Source organism: Seriola dumerili, unplaced genomic scaffold, assembly GCF_002260705.1.
Source record: "Seriola dumerili isolate Sdu_G_001 unplaced genomic scaffold, Sdu_1.0 BDQW01000052.1, whole genome shotgun sequence".
Lineage (NCBI taxonomy): Eukaryota > Metazoa > Chordata > Actinopteri > Carangiformes > Carangidae > Seriola > Seriola dumerili.
Window position 1 is genome coordinate 1,557,198 of NW_019174307.1, and position 24,872 is coordinate 1,582,069.

General features: G+C 40.3%; 4 protein-coding genes across 7 annotated transcripts in view; 3 read left to right on the forward strand and 1 right to left on the reverse strand.

Moving 5' to 3' along the window:
- The first annotated feature begins 6 nt into the window (after positions 1 to 6).
- Positions 7 to 2,375, forward strand: ybey (ybeY metallopeptidase (putative)). Of its 2 annotated transcripts, XM_022740217.1 has the most exons (5): positions 10 to 305; positions 409 to 625; positions 716 to 847; positions 1,079 to 1,147; positions 1,812 to 2,375. In XM_022740217.1, the coding sequence occupies exons 2-5, from the start codon at positions 416 to 418 to the stop codon at positions 1,905 to 1,907; spliced, it is 507 nt and encodes a 168-aa protein (XP_022595938.1). In that variant the 5' UTR covers positions 10 to 305; positions 409 to 415; the 3' UTR covers positions 1,908 to 2,375. The 2 variants fall into 2 exon arrangements, with proteins under 2 accessions (XP_022595939.1, XP_022595938.1); XM_022740218.1 differs by having other exon boundaries at positions 7 to 625; positions 1,079 to 1,181.
- Positions 2,376 to 2,476: 101 nt separating this feature from the next.
- Positions 2,477 to 16,053, reverse strand: usp37 (ubiquitin specific peptidase 37). 2 transcript variants are annotated; one of them, XM_022740216.1, is made up of 24 exons: positions 15,931 to 16,053; positions 14,724 to 14,952; positions 13,412 to 13,562; positions 11,580 to 11,668; positions 11,368 to 11,483; positions 10,561 to 10,638; positions 10,304 to 10,392; positions 9,943 to 10,036; positions 9,664 to 9,819; positions 9,254 to 9,385; positions 9,041 to 9,164; positions 8,480 to 8,724; positions 8,238 to 8,355; positions 7,981 to 8,060; positions 7,600 to 7,764; positions 7,326 to 7,379; positions 6,895 to 7,042; positions 6,591 to 6,810; positions 6,128 to 6,294; positions 5,801 to 5,861; positions 5,298 to 5,413; positions 5,014 to 5,083; positions 4,132 to 4,270; positions 2,477 to 3,921 (listed from the first exon to the last, which is right to left on the reverse strand). In XM_022740216.1, exons 2-24 carry the CDS (start codon positions 14,895 to 14,897, stop codon positions 3,834 to 3,836), a joined length of 2,874 nt encoding a protein of 957 aa, XP_022595937.1. In that variant the 5' UTR covers positions 14,898 to 14,952; positions 15,931 to 16,053; the 3' UTR covers positions 2,477 to 3,833. The 2 variants fall into 2 exon arrangements, with proteins under 2 accessions (XP_022595937.1, XP_022595936.1); XM_022740215.1 differs by having other exon boundaries at positions 11,368 to 11,501.
- Positions 16,054 to 16,183: 130 nt separating this feature from the next.
- Positions 16,184 to 21,671, forward strand: cnot9 (CCR4-NOT transcription complex subunit 9). Of its 2 annotated transcripts, XM_022740634.1 has the most exons (9): positions 16,184 to 16,537; positions 17,194 to 17,379; positions 17,509 to 17,624; positions 18,275 to 18,384; positions 18,473 to 18,582; positions 18,829 to 18,927; positions 19,058 to 19,149; positions 21,058 to 21,236; positions 21,469 to 21,671. In XM_022740634.1, exons 1-8 carry the CDS (start codon positions 16,520 to 16,522, stop codon positions 21,224 to 21,226), a joined length of 900 nt encoding a protein of 299 aa, XP_022596355.1. In that variant the 5' UTR covers positions 16,184 to 16,519; the 3' UTR covers positions 21,227 to 21,236; positions 21,469 to 21,671. The 2 variants fall into 2 exon arrangements, with proteins under 2 accessions (XP_022596355.1, XP_022596354.1); XM_022740633.1 differs by having other exon boundaries at positions 21,058 to 21,671.
- A 2,109-nt stretch (positions 21,672 to 23,780) lies between these two features.
- The window catches only part of plcd4 (phospholipase C delta 4), a 16,221-nt gene continuing 15,129 nt past the window's right edge, over positions 23,781 to 24,872 (forward strand). The window contains exon 1 of the mRNA XM_022740543.1: positions 23,781 to 24,050. The gene's annotated coding sequence lies outside the window, so the exon portion shown is untranslated. The remainder of the gene's footprint in view (positions 24,051 to 24,872) is intronic.

Here is a 24,872-nt window from a genome sequence, read left to right on the forward strand (position 1 = left end):
CCGACAATTTTTTTGGTCCCCCGTTCAATGCTAAACTCCGTTCCGCGATTGTCAACGTCGACTGATTCATTGTTCGAAGAGGTTTTGCACCGGCAAGCTATCGTTTTCCTTCAATGACAGAAACTTTAAATTTTTTCTTAAATACATTAACATATCCACATAAGTCAGAGAAAGCTTACATTATCGGTTTCGGGGAACTTTATGTTGAGACTGCCGGGACGTGTCACCTTGAATTCTGCCTGCCTGGAATGGTTGAGCATCGCGGCTAACGTAAAGCTAACCAACGTTTTCCCCTAAACCTACCGGTACGGAATTAATTGTACCTGGCCGTCGTCGGAGGTGGGTTGGATTTAATGTAAACCTATGTCTGAAGATCTTTCAATAACTGTTTTGTCTTTTTACGCGGAGTTTTAAAATGGGAGTAGTACTAAGGAACCTCCAAAAGGTGGTGCCTCTTCGCCGCGCCAGACTACGCAAGGATGTTGACACACTGAGGCACATCCTGGGCATCCAGAAATTTGATCTGGGAATTATCTGCGTGGATAACTACAGGATTCAGAAAATTAATCACATCTACAGAAAGAAAAATGTGCCGACGGATGTACTCTCATTTCCATTCTACGAGGTAAATTTAACTGCAAACCAAAATATGACTAACCATATTAATTCACTGACTTCCAAATGCTTCTGGTAAGTGTGATTATCTTTTTTTTAGGACCTAAGACCAGGGAAGATGCCTTGTCCTCTTCATAGAGATGAACTAAACCTCGGGGACATTTTCTTGGGAGTCGAGTTTTTGATGAAACAGTGTCAAGAGGAATCTCTAGATCTGCATGGTGCTCTTACTGTGGGTCACTGCAGGCTGGACAATATATTTTATTATATCTACATAAACATTTGTCAACCTTCAGAAAAATGATGGTAGTAAAAACAATATATTTAACAGTAATTCAGGCCTTAAACTGTCACTTCCACTATCCATGTATGCCTGTGCTAACCTGTCCCTCTTTGCCTGTGACTAGGTTAACCTCATTAGCTGGTGTTGATTAATTGTTGCACTCTTTTCCTCATGTTTCAGGCTGTCACTGCACATGGGATCTGTCACCTGTTGGGCTACAGGCATGAGACAGAGGAAGAATGGGCTGAGGTTGGTATGGAAAACCATAATGTGAAAAACACAGTTAAAGGATCAGTTCAGCCAAACTACAAAGTAACATTTTCTGCATTTACTGCAACTTGTACTGTGTATCCATGCAGATAATTTAGGTTTTATGAGAATTTACATTGAATCAGTGAAGTCTTCTCATCTTATATGAGATGATATGAGATTTAGCTTTTCTCTGAGCATTGAAAAATTTAATGTAAAAAATTATCAACAAAATGTATTTCTAGACAGAATCTATGTTACTCTTGATAATCCACTGAACATACTCTCATAAATTTTTATAGGGAAATTTTCTTCATTTTTTCCAAGGAAACTCTTTATACTGAGGTCTGTGGGTTAGTCACAGTAATGGGAACTGTTTTAAGAGACAGACTTGCTCTTGAATCATTCAGATGTAATTTTTAAAGCTGATACGAAATTCCAAATTTCCCATTGTGTTGTGGAGAGAACCATGCTAGAGGTAATTAAAGAAATGTTTTTGAAATTTTGGTGAACTGGCCCTTTAACTGGCAAAAAAAAGTATTTCTGAAATGCACCCCATAATAAAAATGACAACATGTCTAAATGACTCTGCTCATATAATACTGATTATATGCACCTTAATCACCACAAACTGAGGAGTTATTGCATTTTAATTTGCTTGCAGATGCTGCAGAGGGAAAGCTACATTCTAAGTGAGTACAACAGACTCACTGGGCGACATCTCGAGCCACTTATGAAGAGATGCAATCAAGACAGGTGACAGTGACTGTCACCTGCTACCTGTACAGCTAAACACTGCACTAAGTGTACTGTGGTGCTTGATATTGTTTGTACTCTGTCCTGTAACAAGTTTGACTTGACCTATCATAATTGATTAACTAATTTAACAGATTTGTTATATTCACAACCAATGTTTGCAGCAACTGTTTTATGAAGGACTTCATACATGCAGCTACTGATTGTGTGTGGGCATCCTGAAACACTGGATTCAAGTGTTATTAAAGTTTTAAACACCAAATTAAAAAGTCTGTGCACTTTCACCGTAATATTTTATTAAAATCTGCTTTAGGAAGAGTCAGTTGTGTATGAAGGGTAGAAAAAAGCAGTTCATTCTTACTTCACAAATACATTTTACCCTCTTTACACTGCTGCATTTGGGACAGGATATTCAGGAAGGCGCCATGTTTCAGACATGTAAATTCATTAAAAAAAAAAAAAAAAAAAAATTCTGAATAAAGTTTGTCCATGGTGCAACAGAAAACTTTAGTTCCAGGAAGTCAGCTAATAATACTGGACATTTCCTTAAAACTTAACAATATAGGGCTGGGTATTCAAGAATATGAATCAGTCCATACAGATTATTTACTCATGTTTTCTGCTATATCATGTAAGTTTTCTTCTGCTTCTGTGGGAGATTGAGAAAATAATTGTGGTCTGAATATGTCCAGCAGACACAATGTTTCATTGCTGCACATTAGTCATGACATACTTCAATGTGATTTTTTCTTTACAGTGGTAACAAAAAGAAAGAGCTGTACAACCAGTGTCTGGTATTAAAATCATTACAGAATAACAAAATACTCCCAATTTCTTCAGTCTATATTCAAGCGCATCTGATAGGAACTAGTTCAACAGGGTTAGCAGAGTTCTATGGTGTTAAGTACTGAATACTGGCCTTAACGATGATGAAATAAGACATTACACTGTAGCTAGCTTTCCTGGTGGTCTAGTAGTAATGACTTCTATTTTCCATGGTGTATGCATGGGATAATTAAGATTCGTCAACCCTAGACTGCAATAAATAGAAAAATCTGTTGGCTTTTTATAGAGAAAAATCTGACTTACACACTGTTGAGGTTTGACAAACATATTCAAAAACAAAGCTGTGCAACTTTCAAAGTAAAGCTTGTATACATATTTATAAAAGTTTTCTTGGGAGGCACAAGGTCAAAACCGGCGGGGTTTACTGAGAAAAGCTCAGTCAAAACAGGCCATGTTACTACTGAGCTCTATGATTTCTTTTTAGAGCTGTAAAATATGGAGACAGCCACACACACACATATTAGCTTATAGGTCAAGCACAAAAAGAAACCAGGAAAACATCCACACACTCTGACAGAAAGCTGATTTGAATTGGCCAATCTGTGCCAGAACATAAATATTGCACCAAATGTACCCGCTAAATACAACAACCCTTTAACTCTATAATAGCTTATACTCCAACATAGAATATATCTTTATTTAGTTTATATGGGAAATAAAGGGTCTGCAAACATACAATCCATGAAGCACCAGTAGCATCTGGTGTTTGATAGTTGCTTTTAAGTCAAAGTCTGAATGAACGGCATTAAAGTTTAAAGAAGTGTATCAAGAAACAAACAAAGAAAATAACTTCTACAAAACAGTTGTTTGATAAAAGCAAAGAAAAACTCCAGCCCCAAAAACATGGAGGCAAAATTTGATCCACTGAACATTTTAACTGCATTTCTGGTATCTTAGAGTCTTGACAGATTAGCACGTGTGTTGGCATTTACAGGTGCTAATTGAGCCTGGCATTTAGTGATCTTAAGAGTAGAAGTGCCTGAAGACGACCAAAGAAGGACGGCAATCAGTAGTACTCAAGGTTGTTCAAAGGAGAGCTCCATCTAACAGAGTGCGTGTGGATGGTTGTCCAAAGACGTAGTGTTCAGAGAGGCTGCAGGACATTCCTTCCTGCCTCTGAAGTGCTGCTGGCTCCAGCTCTCTCCATCTCCGACAGCTGTTCAAACACATCCCTGAGGACAAGATAACGTGTGAAAAAAAGATCTTAGGCCAATTCATGTAGTGCCCTCGATGATGAACGCAACCAAACAGACAGTCCTACAAAACCAGCCACGCACCAAAATCTCTGAATATTTTTGCATTGCACATTAAAAAATGAGCAATGCATGTCATGCTAGTTACGAGTTGTTTGAGACATCCATCTGGTTGTTCTGCCAACTCACTTGTGCATGTAGAAGAAGATGTATCCACTACGGTCGCGGTCCCGCTGGACGGCTGCTTCCTGTGTGCGTGACACGTCCAGGTCATTGTAGGTCAGCCAGGACTGCTTCTTCATGTCGTACACGTCACTGATGTAGTGGCCTGGCGTGGAAAACAAACAAAGGTCATGTGTGGAAACTCAAGTGAGGACAGGTAGTGATGTGCCTGTTGTGGACGTGGTGTCATTCTGACCAAACACAAAACCAGATGATTTCTCTGGCATGCTAAATGTTGTGCAGGAAACAGGTATGGCACTGAATCTCTATCACCTGATCAAACAACTTATACTATAGTTGAAACTGTGGTAATGCTCCTTATTGAGGTATAGTTGTACAAAGCTGTAAATATCAGGTCAGGGAATGTACAACATGACATGCCAAGTCTTTGTATTACACTATATGAAACCATTGAGACCCTATATTAAAATCAATTAAATACTGTAATCTAGGTTTCGGCATGCCCAGTCATGGCAAAAATGTTTAGCTCTAATCTAGGTAGGCTAAGAGTGACAGTTCTGTCTTCCTAACACACACAAAATCTGGCACTGTGCTGGATAGGATATGAGGACACCCACTTATTAGTTCTTCCGCTTTGTAGCACAGTTGGCAAATCAGTAAAATCATGAAGTGTAATCTTTTGTCATAAAAAGCTGTATCCTCTCTGTCTGCCATGTGACACATTCAGAGAATCTTATAAACATTCAAGTCTGACATCTTTATTGGTTTTGATTTGCTTTTTGCAAACAAGTAACTGAAAACAACTCCTGAGCAGTAGTTTGGATAAATGTTGACAGAGGATTCATCTACATTAGGACAGATTAGATACAAACACAAACAAGGGCTCACCAGAGGAGGAGCTGCTCCCAATGTGACTGACAACACTGATGAGTCTGAAAGAGTTGGCCAAGTCTCCGCTCTGTAGATTAGAGGGTTTATAAGCATGTTACTATGAATGAAAGCAGCTCAGTGAATCCAGTGCACACTGTAGATCAACAGTGCAGTGAGATACGTTTAGTGGAAATGTTTAGGCAGAATTTTATACGAGGACTTTTACTTCAATGTTTGCAGAGCACAACAGTTACTTTTCAATGTGTTGTGGATTCATTGTGTGGCAGCAGGATGGTTAGTACCTCAGCGTTCCTCTTCAGGTTTTCAGCCTCGGCTTCAGTGTAATCCATGTCCAGCACGTCCTCGTTGCCAGAATCATCATCTGAGCACAGCAGCTCAGGCAGGGAATTGTTAAACTCTGTTGGGTGAGAAACAGATATTGGTACAGGTCTAACAGTTTCATAGCACTGTGAGTCTGATTTAACTTTCTCTGTCAATGCTCTGAGCACTTCATTGAGAACATGTCTGATAAAAACTGCAACTGGCACTGTTAAGTTTGGCTTTGCACTGGTGTCAGTCTGGGGTCTTGTTTCTGGAAAAAGGTCAATACGAAAAAACTGCACTCAATTTGTGAGAAGATTGATTCTCCAAACAGTCGATCAGAGATTTTTCTCACTGGCTGCCTCCACCTCTACTAAATCAATGGTACAGAGCCAAAGATGCACAATGACAGCCAAGCAAATGTTTGCTTGAGCGAGTGTCAGGAGCTCATGAGTTTCAACATCCATACAATTCTGGTCGATACCTTGCAAGCTGAGCTCAGTGGCCCTCTTCAGATCATCATCCTCTCTCATCTCTTGGGCCTCCTGTATGGGGTGAGGTAGGACAAAGTGTTACATCAGTGAGACTCGCTGGAAGAAATTTCAACAATGCATTCTCACGCAGGTCTCTTGGTATTTGATGTTCACCTGCTCACTAAGTACATGCTTCAGTCAGATCTACTATATTTTGATATGTGTTATTATATTGTGAAGTCTGTATAATATAGTCCTGTAATAAAGTATGAAGGCGCAGAGCTATTGTTACTTTGTTTAAGGAAACCCCTGCAAATGTCACATGGACGTGATCTTACATGCTCCTGAAGGCTCTGGGCCAGAGCCTGCTGCAGCTCCTGTTCCTCCCTCTCCTGATCCAGACTGTACTGCTGAACCCAGTCCAGCTCACCCTGCTGCTGCACACCCTCTGGAGTCTGGTTCTCCTTGTTCTCATCCATGGTCAAGTCCAAGGAATCCAGCACATCTACACAAGATCAGAATGTACTCATGTCAATTAACTCTATACTAAAATACTAGTGAAGTTATTTCCACTTATAAACGAGTTTAATAAAGTTATATTGCTTAAAACATATTCAGATTTCAGACAACCCAGTTTTTGTGTGAATGCAGAAAAGCCACACTGATTTCAAACAGTGTATCCTGGCAGGACAACTGACTGATGCTACATATATTTATACAATCTCTCAAGACAAAAGTAAAAGTTGCCCCCTGTAGAAACCCCATCTATAGATCATCTTGTTCTCCAGATGTTGGGACTACCTGCAGGCTGTTTGTTGTCTGTTTCCATCAGTTCTGTGTGATAGGCCAGGTCATGTGCATCCGTGTCTCCGAATCCTGTGTCTGGGCTGCTGGTTGGTTCATCCTCCAGAGGAGGTGGAGCAGAGAGGCCGGCCTCTTGACGACTCATCTCCAGCACCGCCGCTAGCATTTCATCATCATTTATGCCACTGAAGTCTGCTGAATCTATCGTTGCTCCCCTCTGAAAACCCATCAGACAGTGTCAAAACAGAAACAAGGGAAAAAGGAGGCTGGATTATAACTTCCAAGGCCAGTGAATGCTCACCTCTTCCGGTCGGTCATCGTCGTCAGGCAGACAGCTGCTGAGGCGACGCTTGCGGCTTGCGTTCACCCTTCGGTTAGGCTCCTCTTCAGAGTCAGAGTCCACGAGGATAGAGGTGCAGCTGGAGTTTGCCACTTTCCCTCCAATCCTTCTACACACACAGCCAGTGTTCACAGCCAAGTTCAGTGCTTACATTTACAAGCCAAAAGTAGAAATCAAGTCTGGCACACAAAGTCGTTTTACCAGTTAGGCATTCAATATGTAACAGATCAAACATATGATTCCTAAAAGAAGCTGAGTGCAGAATATGTTACTGCACACTTGGGAGTTCAGAGCTTTACTCAAGAAAACTTAAATTGTGGCCAGTGTGAAATACAAATTTTTTTCTGTTTGACAGCATTATTTGAAAGTCTTGCAGAACCATGAGGACTTACCGGAGTGGTGCTGTAGAAGAGTTGACCAACTGTGACGTCTTGAGTGTTCTGGACCTTTGAGAAAAACAAAGAAAACCTTCAGAAGCCTAATTATTTGCTGCAAGTTAATTAATCTCTCAGCCAATGGAGCTAAATTTAATGCATCCAGGTCAATTGCAAAGCTTTGCAACCTAATCCCTACACAGTTACTAAATAGCTCAGGAGGTAATTACCCAAATTGTCAAGAAAATTCTTATTCATTTATTTTTATTTTAAGAGGTTTAGGATGTCTTACATGGAGGCTTGGGAACTCCATCCGAGACTAATGGGGGGTCGTGTGGATTCAGTGCAGTGGGACAACAAGGTCAAGTATCGAGGAATTACCACCTGCTGGCCCAGCTTGCTGTTCAGGGACAGCTGAGCGTTAAAGCTGTACCGTTTGAGGTGGAGGATGAGCACTCTGTGGGGAGAGAAGATTCAGACAAAAAATCTATAGTTTTAAGCGCTTCTTGTTTCACTACTGGTTATAAACAGATGCTTGAAGGAAATGTCAGCTGTGATTCTGACTGAGGCTCAGCAGCTACTAAAATTATGTTTCTGCTTAACTCTAAACTCTAGTGTTTGACTGTGAGTGTCAAAGTGTCATTGTGCATGTACATTCCACTTGAGTGGATACCTGGGCAGTTTGCTGAATTTATGTGTAACAGTTGCCGCTTTCCCATTGCACTTTTCACACGAGTACTCAATTTCCTCCATCTGCAAAAGGAAAAAGTAACTTCCATTGTCACCTGTTCAAACATAATATACCCAGTTGATGCCTGTCTGTTTCATGCAGGAGTAGTTACTTACAAAACGAATATAACAAGCTTGGCAAAGATGAATCTTTCAATGAAACTGATCAGAACTTTAACCTGTAAATATAAAAAGACTCACCCTAAAAAAGAGATCCAGAGAGTCCTGGATCGAGCGAAGAGGGAGGGTTTTCTTCCTGCGTGGCAGGTCAATGGACAAGTCATTGAACTGCTCTCGCTTGGTCACCACCTCGCCACAGCTTCAAAACATAAAGTAAAACATACCATTTATTTTCTCCAGAGCGACCAACAGTTTTGGCAAATACATTACAAAGATAGATAGCAAAGATAAATTCTGATCATCAAGCAGGAGACACGCCTCACCCTTTGCAGGTGATGGTGTGCTGCACCTCAAATTCCATGTTAACTGCCACAGGACAGGTGTAGATGCGAGAGGTGTCGACCTCTTCGCCAGGCTGACTGAGTGTCGATGATGTTGCCTCCTGGCCGTTCTCACACACCACAGAGGACGATGAGGAGGCTGCAGCTTCATTTGTCCAGTTCTTGTTCATTTTCTCCACATCGTCCTTCAACTGGTCCAAACACTGGCTCAGGAACTCATGAGCATCCTGATAAACATTGTGACACACATGGCCTTAATTAAGCATAATGAGTAGATATGAGAATAGGGTTGTGTAGATTATTTTCTTTTATAATTGTACTTTAGATTCATTTTTAGAGATTTGTTTTCTGTAATGTTTGCCATCACCTTTTACATGTTTACATAAAAATAGAAGATTCACAAACAAAAATATTTTCTGGTAAAAAATGTGGCATGACATCCTCCTGCAACAACTACACACGTTTTTATCTATTAAAAGTACTTTTTCAAGCAGCAGTACACCACAACTGTTCTGAACTGTTGATCCTAGAGGGAGCTCTTACATTCTGCATGTTTCCAGAGAAGCGCTCAGCTGTGGAGGAGATAGCACTCTTCACTTTCCTCAACAGGTCCTTTTTCGTCTCTGGACAGCCAACGTCTTTCTTGACCATAAGGTGAGCAAAACGCCTGCAGGAAGTGTAGATGCAGGATTTTATGTTTGTGATACTCACAATGTGCAGCTGTCTACAGATGCTTAATGTTCTTAAACACAGTACCTGAGCAATGCATTGATGGGCACCTTCTTCCACGGGATGCTCTGCCTCAGCATGTCATTGGAGAAGGAGGGAAGGCTGAAGAGAGACTGCAGGATGGCATTCATGTAGCAAGTGTTGCCCAAATTGGAAAATCTGCAACATACACGTTGAAAGAACTGCACATTAAGTATTTGCACTGTCCATAAAAAGTTTTTTTTTCTAAAACTCACTTTGAGAATATATACCTGGTTTACGTAATGTTATGAAAATGTTTTAGTGCCATTATTGTACTATCTAAAAAAAAGGTACATCCAATAAATTACAATTGCAAAACTGACTTTTGAAGACAGATTTTTGGTTTTACGACTTTCATAGCACATGAAATCCATTCTCTTTTCACATTTAATGGAGCCCATCTGGCTTATTCTTACCCTTGCAGTGGGGGCTGAGGCTGGGCCAGAGTGGAAGGCCTCTGCTTGTTCCAGCCGCCGTAGTCCAGGGAAGGGCGTACCTTCTTGAAGGGAGTGGAGTGGTTGGGCAGCATGAGGCTTCTCTTGACTGTGGGGGTCTGTGATGTACTGGACGGCCTGAGGGGATTTTGGAAAAGAAGAGGTGTCAATGACTGGCTTACCAGCGATTTGCAAACCCCTTTATTTCGCATTTTAACTCTGATAGCTTGGGCATTATAGCTGAACACTTAAGACATTTACCTGTCCAGAAAAGAGTGGCTCTGGCTGTAGTCTTTAGTCACAGATCGGCTGCCATAGAATGATGATGGCTGAAGGGGAGTTGAACCCAGTGGGGCTGAGCATAAGGGGAAAGTGTGGTGACACAAACTGTTTAACCCTCAAAATCTGAAACTTTTTGTCACAAAACTGCTGTAAATCTCCAGAGATTATGCAGATAAATTTAACAAGCGAGATGATTTTTTTCCTGATTCTAGTAAAAATGAGTCAACACAGCAACACACAAGGGTGTTAATGTGTATAAATACCACAGGTAATTAAAGACATAAGCAGCTGTATATTCAGTAGGTGGTGTTGTTGCTGTGCTGCAGACAAAGAAATTTACCTGAGCTCCTGTTCTCCTCCGTCTGCTTCAGCTTCTCTTTGCAGCTCAGTAGAAACTTCCTGGATGGGTCTGAAGTGGCCTTGTTGTTGCTAAGAAAATGTAGAAATATTTTTGGATGTTAACTAACTGTGGAAAACTTATAATGAACTTATTAAGACAAAATATACTTTTTGTCAGAGGCTGCATAAATCTGGTCATTCTGTGAATAGCCAGTAGCACTAAAATTCAGTTTGGGCAGTGAGGTGTGTTGCTTTAACCTTGAGGAGTCATTTTCCTTGGGGTAGTCCTCAGTCAGGTCACTTTCAGAATTAAGGAGCCTCTTTCTCTTCTCGCTCCTGAAAAACAGGAGTGACAAAAATTTATGTCAGAAGGCCAGACAAATTTATTTGGATAGCACATTATCATACACAGGTCATTCAACCCTTGCCCTTAGCAGAAATAAAAAGCATAAAAAAAGATCCTTCAATGTGCTTAACAGAAATAGAAGAAGTATGAGAAACAGAAGTAAAAAAGCACAAGAACTTTTTTTTAAATTTCCAGCAGTGGGCAGCATTGTGGCTGAAAGCCATTCCAACCTGTTTGGTTTTAAGTCTGGGCTCCACTAACTGACCAGCTCCTGCAGATCTTAGAGACCTATTGGGCTTGTATACATCAAACATTTCAGAAACAAGGCTTATCTGAAATTCTGTTGAGGATTGAATGTATGTCGTTTGTCAGCTACTGTGCAACAGGTATCTGGTGAAAAAGCAACAGCATTTAGGAGGATGGTGTCTCATGTAGGAAGATTGTCAGCAGTACAGGCAAACAAAAAATGTATGTTTTCAGTGGAGAGAAAATTTAACTCACTTGTTTCACATCAACACTAAATCACCTCACATTTTAGATACATTTTTCAATTAGATACATAATAATTAGATACATAATTTCAAATTAGATCTATTTGACAAATAAAAACTACTTCCTTCAAATAAGAGTTCAGGTTGAGCATTATCACCTGAAGTTACAGTTAAAATATATCATGTTGTTCATAAGGCACAAATCACATAGCAATTACAACTTCATACCTGTTCTCAGAGAGTCCAGTGCGAGTGGGAGTCGAGGCAGCTCTGCTTGGACTGCCCAGAGGCTTCCGTGGTGTTGTGTCCTCTCGGCCTTCTGCGCTCTGCCGCCTTGGTGTTGTCTGGAAGATGTTAGGAGTCTGGATATTAAAATCAAATGTAAGTTTGTTTCAATTATTTTAAAATCAACAAAGTAGTAGTGTTGTGTTGCTGCTCACCTGTCTCTCCCCTGACGGATTGGTCTCATTTTTCACAGAGCGGTTCCCAAGCACACTGAAGTTTGCGCTTCCGTGGGATGATTTTAAAACTAAAAAAAAAAGACAGAATAAGAACTTGTATTGTGTTTGTGAATGCAAAATTCAACAGGAACTAATGAAGGGTAGTTCAGAACTATAAAGTTATACCTCTGAACTACTGTTATTTTAATATTTTTGGAGTAGGTGTGAGCAATGTTTTGGCTGAATTGTCAACCAACATTGTTTGACAAATTGCGTAGGGTGTTGTGATGCAAGTTCTTTTTCTAAATCAAATTATATATTACTACTGTCATTTACTTGTGTTTTTAAGTAGAGACCTGATGTCCCTGAACATGAAGTAGGTCCTGTGGGATAGCAGTGGAGTAAGAGTATTATCAAATTTTGGTGTCACAGTTGGGATGGGAAAAGAAATTAGAGACATTAAGGAAACCATTATCAGTCATAATATAAGTTCTAGCCACTTCAGCATGAGGTCAGGGTCTATCATTATTGCTCAGTTTAAAATCACAAAGGGTTGTTTTGACAAATTGGTGCCAGATCACGCAAGAGAGAATCAATCGACTGTCGCCTGTTCTCTTTAGACGTACCTATGTTCTTTAAGTGCAAAACATTAGAAAATGGAAGGTAACTACATTAGGGCTGTCCCAAACGATTATTCTTTAAACGATTAATCTAGCGATTATTTTTTCAATTATTCGACTAATCTAACGATATTTTTTTTATTAACCTAACAGTAATTTTATTGCAATTATTTTCCAATTAGTCATTTAATACAAAAATTTCCCCCATCCAACACACACACAATTTTTTTTTTTTTTAACATTTCAATATTTATTAAAACATTTCTTAAACACCACCATGAGCTCTTTATGTGCTCATGCATGACTGTCGTGCTAGAGTGATATGCCAGATGCACTTTGCAGAGTCTGCAGACTACCGCACTGTTGGTGTCAAGATTAAAGTATTCCTAAACTTTGGAGGACTGTGTGCGAGCCTTTTTTTGCCGCGTGTTGCGCCACACGCTCCGTCGTACGGCTGGTAGACGCCACCATGTTGTTCAAATAGATTACACAGACGCAAATCATTCACATAGTCAATGACTTCAATTACGTCATCTCGTTGTCACAGCCCTTGCGCTGCGCTTGTATCCGGGTAAACCAAAGACGATGGATATAAACGGTCCCATTAAAAAGTTCCGGTTTTGTTCTATGAACATTTACCTTGTGTGGTTTTACACGACGCGTCGACACTAAAATTCCATGTCGAATAATTTTTTATAATTGACAGCGCGATTACGTCGGATAATCGTCCCAGCCCTAAACTACATATAATCAAGAGAAGGAACAGGATAAACTTGCAAAATCAGAAAACACAGGACGGTGTAGAAATAAATCTGAATGAAATGCAACATGAAAATTACTTGCACGTTTCCTTCTAATCTGCCCATTGTTTATCTGAAGCTCTATGACCCTTTTCATTACAAATGAACCAAAACATAGACAATGCTTAACATCCAAATATGTAGCAGTTTACAGGCAGTTTAGAATTGTTGTGACCACTATATGTTGAAAATTAAGAAATGTCTGTCTGGAATGTATCAATGTTCGCCACACATAAACCTTGGGTTTTTGTCCTGAGAAATTCCACAATCATCAGTGGACAAGCTAATGAATATGACTGTATTCATTATAAATAATAACCATGTTCCTTTGGTTTCCATCTTTCACCTTTATTGTGCTGTGAACCATGAATAAATCTCTGCCAGTATTTAAAATAAGCTGTGGTATACTTACTTGGCTTCCCCTGCTTCAGCTTTTCCAGGTATTCTTTTGTCTTCTGAACCAAAGTGGGGGGCATCTTATCCAAGGTGATGACACTGTTGTCCTTTAAAGTCAGCATGATTCGATTCAGGTTCTGGTTAATGTTCTTCACATTCTGGTTCAGCTGAGGACAAGAGAAACAATTCAAGAGTTAAATTTCATTACATTTTATTATTGTGATTTCAATGATAATAAAATCACAATCATACCCAATGAGAATTGAAAATGTACAGAGACAGGAAAAACTGCGTGGGGAGCACATGTGATCAATCTGGACCTGATCCTGGTCCAGACACAAACCCACATTTTTACAGTCAAATTTTCTGTGCCTTTTGCCACTGATCCCCCAAAATACCTCAATCATTTTTTCTTCTTCTTAAAATTTAGCACTGCTCTGTTCGTCTTAAACCCTCATGCTCTGTAGACTAGAAAGGCGGTTGTTGTCAGAAAGGTGACAGAAACATGTCAAACCACTCCTGGACTAGCAGAATCCCCCTCTCCACCGTCCATCCATTTGCTCGGTGTGATGTAGATGCTCATATTTTTGACAGAACATTAACAAATAAAAGGCTTTTTGCTTCAATCTTTACACACGTGGATTTTAGTATGATCATGTTTCTCCTTTGGATGGTTGCCTAAAAACACAGCTCTACTCATAGTCTACAGATGTTCATAGTCTACAGATGTTCAGTGTGTGTTTACCTCGTTGTTCAATACATACTCCTTCTGACTGTCAGAACAGTGAAAAAAAATCCTGCATATTGTCAATCACTTCAGTTCACAGTAATCAAACATTCATTTGGGCAAAATTCATAACTCATATTTCAGGACTGCTGACACTAAAAATAAAAATGTGTATGTTTATGGAAATAGATATAATATGCAGAGCATCTAAATCTTTGTGCTGGGTTCCTAATGTAAGGACTATTTTAGATGTCTGTATATTTCCCAGTATTCCTATTACAAATACTGTAGAAAAACTGACAACGTTAATAATGACAGAGCTAGCCAAGCTAGCCATTGCTTGCTGTCTTTCCAGATAGACGACATGCATCAAGAATCAGCTACCACATCATCTGCTTTCCCTGAGACTTCTGATATGTAGATACTGACTGATCCCATTTCCCAATCCCATTTCTATAGATGAGATCAAGGTTTTCAACACATTACAAATATGCACACAAAAAAATAAATTGCACAAAGATACTGCTTCAGATTTCAAAGCAATGTCTTGGGAGTTGCAACCATGACTGAATACATACAAACCAAATAAACTGAACAATACCTGGAAAGTTTTGGATGCTCCACCACAGCTGAACCTTAGACAGAGGTTGACTTTGTTGTCCTTTTCCAGGATCTCAAAAGTTCCTTCTTTCCATCTGGTGGTACCAAGGTCCATGCTGGAAAAGCGGATCTTAATAGCACCACCGCTGGAGAGTTTGGGCACTATGGTTGCCATGGCTTACTATCCAGTTGGTGCACTTTGGAGGCTGGGACTTGTGATCCAACAAATCCTGAACAAGATAAATTATATTAACTGCGTCAGTACAACCACACAAATGAGCAGCCAACATAGAGTAGATTATAACTAGTATGCTTTAACCATATCAGTGTGTCCCAATACCACTGCGCACAACTTACTGAACAGTTTAACTGTTTGATTCAGGCAAAAACTGTCATTGCTCCATAGATAGTTGACATTAAACAAGGCCAATTAGCTCAATGATAAAGCTCACCCATTAGAAAGCAATCATTAGCACCAGTATTACTCAGCTTATAAAAAAAACGGCACTTGTTATTTACCAACATTAACAGATAACAGTGTTGTTGCACACCCTTTTAAAGTTTACGTTATCAGCTAATAAAACCAGGAAACAAATATGTAGCCCACGTTGGCCAAAGCTTCACTACTGAGCGCTTGTTTAAAGTCACAACAAACTCCAAGTCAACCAAGAGCATCGTAACACAACAGCTAACGGCACACGGTTCATTACAAGATAGACAATACGCTCACAAGACAATTTTGACAAACAGGGTTGGATATTTTGCAAAGCGGGGACACTCGCGACGCGTATGTCAAGTGGCTAACGGTTCCATTAACAGCCAGTGTAGCCCATGTTTGCATTAGCCATCAAACTAGCCCAATGCCCAATTTGCATCACGGCAGCAAAGACGAGCAAAGGTGCCCAACACATTGCGACCAGTGTTTATTACTTCGTTAACGTTGTTCTGAGAAGACAGTCACAGTCACAAAAATGTGCAAAAGCAGCAAAGTTACGACTGACTGGCTAGGGTGACACTACAGCCAAGCTGAATGTCTGGGATGCAGGTAATGTCGTCCACTCCTCTACAGGCGCTGAATGGATGGAGGAGGCCGATATTAGCAAGTCGGCTAGCAGGCTAGCGGGAGCTAGCTAACTGGCTAATTTGCTTGATTGTAATTTGGTGATGAAACAGTATCACAGTTTGGTTACATCGTCGCACTCCTTTACCTGTCGATGATATGCGCTCGTCTTGAAACTTTTAAATCACAGTATCGTTTTCGTAGGTCCTCCGAGGGCAGAAAGTTTGTTTTGCCGGCATTCACCTGCTCCCCAGTATGAGTGTTGTTGACACCGGACCTGCACACGACGCCTCGCAACACTGCGCGATGATGGCGGGAATGTGAAAATTTACAACGGAAATGAAAACCGAGAGTATGTCCGATCCTCCTCTCGCGATATTTCATATGTATATTTGTATTCAGGTTGCCTCCATTGCTCAACAGAAAATCGCCGCTACATTTTCTTGTTTGATTAGTAGCTTTTAGTTTTGAGCTCGAGAGGGTGTTAATGATACGTATACATGCGAATATTAACGTTTTGTCATTTTGTTATCTCAATTAAGAAATGTTGCTTGTAATGCTTATAAACTGGACTCCACTCGTCAAGACATTTAGCAGCTAGCTTGGGCTAGCTGTCCGTACTGTGTGTTAGTTACTCCAACTTTGTTTCATTGCAGCCGCATTAGTTTGCCACTACGCCACACTCCAGTGAAACAGTAGTTTTAATTACACCTCAGGACCACTAAGAACTTCAGAGAATGCTGGCGACGGGAGCAGTGAGTATCTAAGATCACCGCAGCTTACTGTACGCAGGTGTTGCGGTACCGACAGTATTCCTCTTTTGTTTCTCCTCAAGTTGGTTTAAGGCTGTTAAAAGCATTTTATTCAACACTGTCTGACAGTACCATAAGTCGGTCTTTTATTCTGTTTTGTGATCCAACTCTTAAGTGAAGTCCCTTAAGTCTTCATGAATTTATTCACAATTCCCTCGAATTCATCATGACATGTGGTGTCTTTTGAAACATAGGGATCTCCATCAAAGCATAAAATAAATGATCAATGTGGCTGCACAGTTTGTAATGGCTGAGCCACCAAAATAAAAAAATGTATAAGTATAGATTAGTTAGTTGAGCGCTTAATTATAATTATAGTTAGATCTCAGTAAAACAGCCAACTCATTCACAGCTACGCCAGGATAAAGCTTTTAGTTGCCATAAAATCAGATATGATATTTTTGAATACCTTGATATCCATTATGTGATACCATATTTTGGATCTAGTGGTGGTTTAAAAAAGTATGTGTGTTACATTGTAATGATGAGCAGAACTACATATAATGTCTTTTCTCATACCATCCTGTTGATAAACACTACATATCCAAGGTTTAATTGGATGGTAATGATGAATGTACTATTTACCCTTTCTTCTACAGGCTGTGACTAATGTCACAGCCCTGGCCCAGGTGGACCGGGAAAAGATCTACCAATGGATCAATGAATTGTCCAGCCCAGAAACCAGAGAAAACGCCTTGCTGGAACTAAGCAAGAAACGGGAATCGGTGCCAGATCTTGCTCCAATGCTCTGGCACTCTTGTGGCACCATTGCAGCCCTGTTGCAGGTATGGCCCACATCCCATCCAAAACTTTTTAATCTCTTTGGTTACTGTTTGTGTGTTCATCCACTGTTGTGTGGCCATGATAATAGGTTTAACTGCTTTCTTTCCCCATTTGATTTTTTTTATCATTAGGAGATAGTGAACATCTATCCATCTATAAATCCACCCACACTTACAGCTCACCAGTCTAACAGAGTGTGCAACGCCCTGGCACTTCTGCAGTGTGTCGCCTCACACCCTGAGACACGGTAATGAGGCGTTCTGTGTAATGGAAATTGCAGTGGTTTTTGTAAATGCCTTTTTACTGCTAGTAATGGCAGATTGTTTTCAAAAGCTTTAACAATGTAATGCTCCAGACAGATGTAGCTACAGGACAAAAGACATTTCTTCCACTACATTTGACATAATCTGCTCTGAACTTGTTGAAATGTCAGGAAATTGATTTGTTAATCATTCAGAATAAGTCAAATGGATGCAAATCATTTGTTTGTAGGCATGTCGGTATTTCATTTAATAAACAGTGTAATTATTCTGTGAATTTTAAAGGTAATTCCAATGATCTGACAATGAACCTATTTTGCCTCTCTAGTTAAATTTTAAGTGGAAATTTGTACTTCTTTATTAGACATGACACTGAATCAGTGCCTTTGTAAGAATGTTTATTGACAGTGGAATATGGCTTAGATCTGAGAGCTCGGGCTTTAATCCCTGCTCTTCATGAAGTTAGTTGCTTGTAATGTTAATGAGATGTTCTCCTGTCTTCATTGTTCTAGGGAACAGTGTCTGCAAAGGCTCAAAGCTACAAATGTAATCTTGAAGTTTACGTTTGTTATTTACTGTGTTATCTAAGTTAAGTCACATTAATTGAAATACTTTTGATCCTTTTGTTCTTCACCAGGTCGGCTTTTCTGGCTGCTCACATCCCTCTTTTCCTTTACCCTTTTCTGCACACCGTGAGCAAAACACGGCCATTTGAGTACCTGCGACTCACCAGCCTTGGAGTCATAGGTAAACTCCGGTTTAAGTGTTTTATTTCTTGATTGATTGCTATGTACATAAAACTGTGTCTTCATGATTCTTTTTTTCTTTACCGCAGGTGCCTTGGTCAAAACAGATGAACAAGAAGTGATTAACTTCCTCCTCACCACTGAAATCATCCCACTGTGTCTCCGTATCATGGAATCAGGAAGTGAACTCTCCAAGACGGTACTCAACTCAACTATTACACCTGCTTTTCAAACAGGCTAACAGACCTTTACCCTAACCTAAATGATGACTGTTGGTATATTAGTTAGAAAAACATGTCACTCCACAACATTTGCTGTAGTTTCAGTAAAACCATCTATTTGTTTGTTGTTTGATTGTTTGTTGTTTTGCTCTGAAGTTATAGAAAAAGAGAGTGTCTGACAGGATTGTACAGCTCACCATTCCTCTCTTTCTTTTGTTTGGCAGGTTGCTACTTTCATACTGCAGAAGATTCTGCTGGATGACACAGGGCTGGCCTACATATGTCAGACATATGAACGTTTCTCCCATGTGGCCATGATCCTTGTAAGTATCCCTTGAGAAACATCAGAATTTCATTGACTTTACCTTCCTAGTCTCTCTGCAAAGTGTGACACTTGACATAAATGTCAAAACATGTTCTGTCAGTGTATCATCATCATCCTTTTCTTTGCAGGGCAAAATGGTGTTGCAGCTCTCCAAAGAACCATCTGCACGTCTGCTGAAGCATGTTGTTCGCTGCTACCTTCGTCTCTCAGATAATCTCAGGTAGAGTAGTATTCAGCAGATAGAGTAAACACTATGTGGTCACCTGTTTTTTGGCTCTTGATAGAGTGGTGATTTGTGTAACACAGTCTTCAGTCCCTCACAACCCTGAAAACTTAAAACCAGATAGAGATGCCTTTGATCATTAGTGGATGCCACTAGGAGGAGCCATGAGCTATGGCATTAATACAGTGTGCTGGGACTGTTGGTTAAATGGTTTTGTCAGCCTGTGGTTGGAGTTTAATGGTTGTCCATTAAGTGAAAGAATTCACCAGAGAGTTAATTGATTGCCATTTTGGTAATGGATTTCCAATTAAGTTCTAATTATTTGGTGGTTAAAGCCTTACAGATTAGCTGTTATTTCTCCCCTTTACATCATTATCAAACACACTTTTACCCCCTTTGGCTCTTCTGTAAGCCTGAGACAGCAATTTGAAAATATAATTTTGAGCTCCGGTAACTTGTGTTTGGCTATTGCCTTATTATTATTATTTTTTTAATTGTTGCACATGATATGAGCGCTCTCCATCTGATGTAAAGACCAATCTTGCTAAAGTCAGAATAAATAATAAGTAATATTGCGCCTTTATTCCACCTCACCGTTCTGTATAAAGGAGCTAGATCGATGTCTGTAAAAGGGGGAGCTAGCATGGTGGGACAGACGCCGATGCTGTTGTGTTACGTCACGCATCTGATTCTGGAATGCCAGCATGCTGTCTCTGTTTAATCTCTCTTTAAAAAGAGCTAGAGGTGGGGCGCGTAGGTGGCTCACCTGGTAGAACGCGTACCACATGGACTTAGTCCAAACTGCAGCGGCCATGGGTTTGAATCCGACTCGCGTCCCTTTGCTGCATGTCATCCCCTCTCTCTCTCTCTCTCTCCCTGACTTTCTTGTCTGTCTCTCACTTCACTATCTAAATAAAGGCAAAAATGCCCAAAAAAATAACTTTAAAAAAGTTGCAGCAAAGTGATCCGAAATCTCAGTGTACTGCACACTATTGCGTAAACTGTTGAGTCTATATGAGTTTATACGAAGTAGTGAATGAGTGAACATTGGAGTGAAGTCCTTATTTTTAATAAGTGGACTGATTGTTAAAACTCACATAGCAAATAAATTGTTTCCAAAATGAGATGTCAAGATCTCCCTGATGCAGCTCATCAGGTGATCACATCAAACATTTGTTTTTGGGTTGTCATAGTAGCACATTGTTAAGTCAGAAAAAAAGAGAACCTGGGTTTTTAGAAGTTGGGAAAAGTAGAGGTAAATGGCTCAAACCTTAATATTCAGGTGAGGAAGGAGAGAGAAACTGATCGCAAAAGCAGAGGAGTGTACACAGTCAAACACCAGGCTGCATATAGCTTCATGAGCAGCAGCTGGATATGAATTAACCCTAACACTAAATAACAGAGTCTATATCAAGCTGAAGTGAAGAGCACAGAGCCACTGCTCTGCCTTTCCGCTCACTTGCATTCACCATATATCACATAAAGCACATGGATCTGCTACCCAGCTTCCTATGGGAACCTTTGTATGTTTAATTGAAGTTTACAGATATAGTTTATCAGCCTGATAGTTAAGATATGGTCCATTATAGTGCGTATCCCTTTAAGTAATATCAATAATGCATATCAGGAAAGCACATTGTGGAAGAGTGGTGGTGCTTGAAATAAAGTATGGATTGGTCTTTGGTAATAAGCCTCCATAAGTATCATTTTTTAGCCAAAGAATAAACTCTCCTCTGTTTAAGTTTCCCCATTTGTGTGAATGTAATTTTGATAAAGGTGGAAAGGTACAGGCTGTCTAATCCTCACTGCCCTTTGGAGCCACCAATATGACAAGCTGTCTGCTTTATAGCAAGATGTTGACAGATAAGTACATTGTTTTGTGACATGTGCCATTCCGTCCTCCAGAGCCAGAGAAGCCCTGCGTCAGTGTTTGCCAGACCAGCTGAAAGACAGCACCTTTGCCCAGGTGCTGAAGGACGACACCACCACCAAGCGCTGGCTCGCACAGCTGGTCAAGAACCTGCAGGAGGGCCAGGTCACCGATGCTAGAGGCATCCCACTGGCTCCACAGTGATGGGGACAACGTATGCGCTGACAGTGGATACAGGAGGAACCTGTCATCACTGTCTAGATTTTGTATTTTGCAAAATGTGGTGCTAAGACTGTCTGCAAAGTAAAGGGACTTAATAAGAGAGGAAGATATTTTGCTCTTGGATGGATTCATATCCACAGATCTGTCTGTCAGTTCATCACGTCCACACATGAGGCATCTTTCACAACTGAAATCTTTTTGTTTTTGTTTTTTTTGTCTGACAGATGGTGGGTTTTCAAAGCCAAAACTGATGCCAGAAGTTGAAGATAATGAAATTTATATTGGCAGATATTTGTTTTTGACATAAAACAATTATCCCTCAGAATAGGTTGATTAAAAAGTTGGGAGAAAGATACAGTATGTCTGGTTGGCTATTTTAAAGTGAAATAAAACTTCACTATCAAAACAATAAAAGTAATTTTTGAAGAGAAAACATGACTGAAAATAATAAATATCTCCAAGTAACAACAGAAAAATACATTTAATTTGAAATAAGAAAAATGGCTTTAAAAAGTACTTTGCAGCCTCTAAAATATTTATTGCTGCAGTTAACAGCACTGTAATTATCCGGATGTCAACACAGGTCAATAGCAATGGCTTTATTGGTGATAAGCCAGTATCATTGGTAACATCAGCCCAACTTTGAAACTACTGTTTTCACTCTAACTCAATGTAATATTCCTATTCAAAGTAGGAACTCTTTATTTTTTATTTTTTTTGCTTCTTTCATTTCAAATAAGACTTTTTAATCTTCTACATCACTGGTTGTTTCTCTTTTTTTGTGAAGCCTCTGTGGACTTATATGACATGCAGCAGTTTAGTAATACAGCAGATTTGTTTCTGTATAGTTTTATGTTTTTGCTGGTATTGTATTTGGTGGCCCAGTAATATAGTCTAGAGTGAAATCACAGAAGCTGGTTAAGATATTTCATAAATAAAATGTTTTCCACCCAGTTCAGGGTATTAATAGACAGACTGCTTTCAGTCTTATTCACTGGGAAAGACAGAATGACATTGATTTTGAAAGACCTTAATAAACTTTATTTCTACCGCACCTTCCATATAAGAAATGCAGCTTAAAGTGCTTTACAACAAAGAAATGACATGCACTGAGTGAATCACATGGCAAAGAAAATGAACAAAGACAAAATAAGACTGAATAATAATAAAATAGCATAGAAAAAAATATAGTATTATTAAAATTAATGTATAAACAGAAAAGGCCTACACAAATCAACTGAGAAACTTTCTAAAATAAATCTAAAATCCCCTGCTCCCCTGAACCCAGGCTGTGTCAGGAAGGGCATATGTGGATGGTGATCTGCTGTGGCAACCTGATATAGGAGCAGGACGGGAAAAACAACAACATTTCAGTCAAGTTAGGTTCATAACTTTTTATCAGTCAGATGAGAAAGTGGCTCACCTGAGCTCACTGAGTGCTCCCTCTAACAGCCCCACACACTTCACTGATGAGCTTTCATTTCCTTTTACCGGTACATTAACAGATTGTTGCCCCCATCGGTTCCATTACCCTCAACGACGACTGAGATGGACATGATTGCATCACGGAAACACCTACGCCCAAGCCTTCCATTTGTGAGCAAATCTGATCCCCTTGGGAGATGATCCCAAGTATGTATTGTGTTTTTTTTTTTTTGTCCGTTTACATTTTATGAGGAAAGAGCTTCAGTAGCTAAAGTCATTATAGGCCTGGTCCAGGGAGCCTCGCAAATGCAGGAGTGCATTACCTTGAGTGGGCTGACAATGGGGAGAATGATGTTTTCCATCTTTGTGTTGTTATTTGTGATTCAGAAGTCCATATTATTTTCACCCGTTTCACTCATTTATTTGCACATTAGAACAGTTTCAAGCCAAGCTATGATTCTCACATTGATGTTGGAGAGCTGAGAAATATAGATTAAAGTGGACAGTGTAATAAAAACTGTCATCTATTAATCATGGCTCCTCTCTGCAGTATGTGGCATATCGCCAAGTTCTACAGTATAGTCTTTTATCAGTCTTTCCTCAGTCTCTTGCTATCTTTGGACATCATCAGATATCAGATTTGGCCTGAGACACTTGTTTTTATCAGGGAAAAGAAGCAGTTCACCTGTTCATGTAACAGGCATCTCCCATTGTTTTATGATTTGGCTTCTTTCCTTAACATCGAAGACCTTTTCCCAGAATTGTGTTACCCCGTTATCAGCCAATGCAGAGACACGAGAGTCAGTCCGACTTCTGCGGAGCATTCACAATCGCCACACCAGAGGATGAAAGAGTTAAGACAGGAGATTGAGACAAAGCAGGTTAAGGGGAGTGACCTTCACCAGATGCAGTGGGGGGGGGGGGGGTCTGGGTCTGCAGATGGCGGAGTGAGGGAGTGGCAAGAAAGGAAGGAAGGCTGGTAGGGAGGGGATGTAGAAGAGGAGGAGGAGGATGAGGAGTGTCGGGAGTGGAGCATACCAGCGTGCGGCAGCAGTGACTAGGGAATCGGGTTTCTCAGGCCCAGCAGTCAGAGTGGAGAGAGGGGAAGAGAGAGACTGAGCCAGATTTCCCTTTGGACACTCCTAGTCTTTTAAGGTCCTGAGCTCAGCTAACAGTCCCTGGACTCTCCTTGAGTCTGGATCTCAGCGGACAGGGCCAGCGTGACGCACACACACTCCCCGGACCCTCTCTCTGAAACCAGCCATCCAGGATCTTACCGCTCAGTGTTTGAGGTAGTATATTGCTGGGAGAGCTGTCTCCTTGAGTGCACCCACCTCGGAGGGTCTGACTCATAATATCCCCAGTGAAATCTCTACTTTTGGTATGTATTTCTCTTTTTTTAATTCCACTCAATCTTTCTTTCTGTAGCTGCAGTTGCATGCAGGCTTTGCTGAAGTGATGCTTTCTCATATTTCTGCCTCTGGTTCTCATTTACTCTCCAAAACCATCCCTCCCTGCTGTGGTTTGAAGTTATATCTGGATTTTATTGGAGGGGCAGAGGCTGTTCACTTGTCTGTTGAATTCTTCACATAATTGAGTGCAGGAAAAAGACAGTCATGGGTAAATATCAGCACACAAATCCCACTGCACTAGGGAAACTGCATACTCTTATTAGGGATACACTAAATACAAGATGCACATAGCATACAGTACAAGGTTTACAGTTGTCGGTCTTCACAACTGAGTTGTTTATTCCCAGTTTCCATCCTGTCAGATATATCCTCATGAGTCATGTCTTTGTGTGTTTGTGTGTTTGTGTGTCCGTGTGTGTGTGGTCAGTGAACTCCCACAAGAAGAGGCCTTTTGTGACTCATCTGTGAGCCAATCCAAAACACTTAAGCGTGGCCCCAAAAATAAAACAACATAATGTGACCTAATTGGATCTTAAAAAGTCTGGACCTGAAGTATGAAGCAGGGCGTGTTAAACTCTCGGCAGCACAATCTGAAAAACTGGGATGGAAAATAAAAGTGTGTTTGACGTGGCTGTGCAGAGAAAAACACTAAACATAAAAGTTAGTTTATGGAGCAAATAGCTGTGGAAACTGTGTGTGTTTCCTCAGTGGGAGTGTGATATTAAATTGTGAAGCAACTGTAAATACATTCTTTGTCAGTCATACTGTGGTGAGAACTCTGCCAGGGCAGG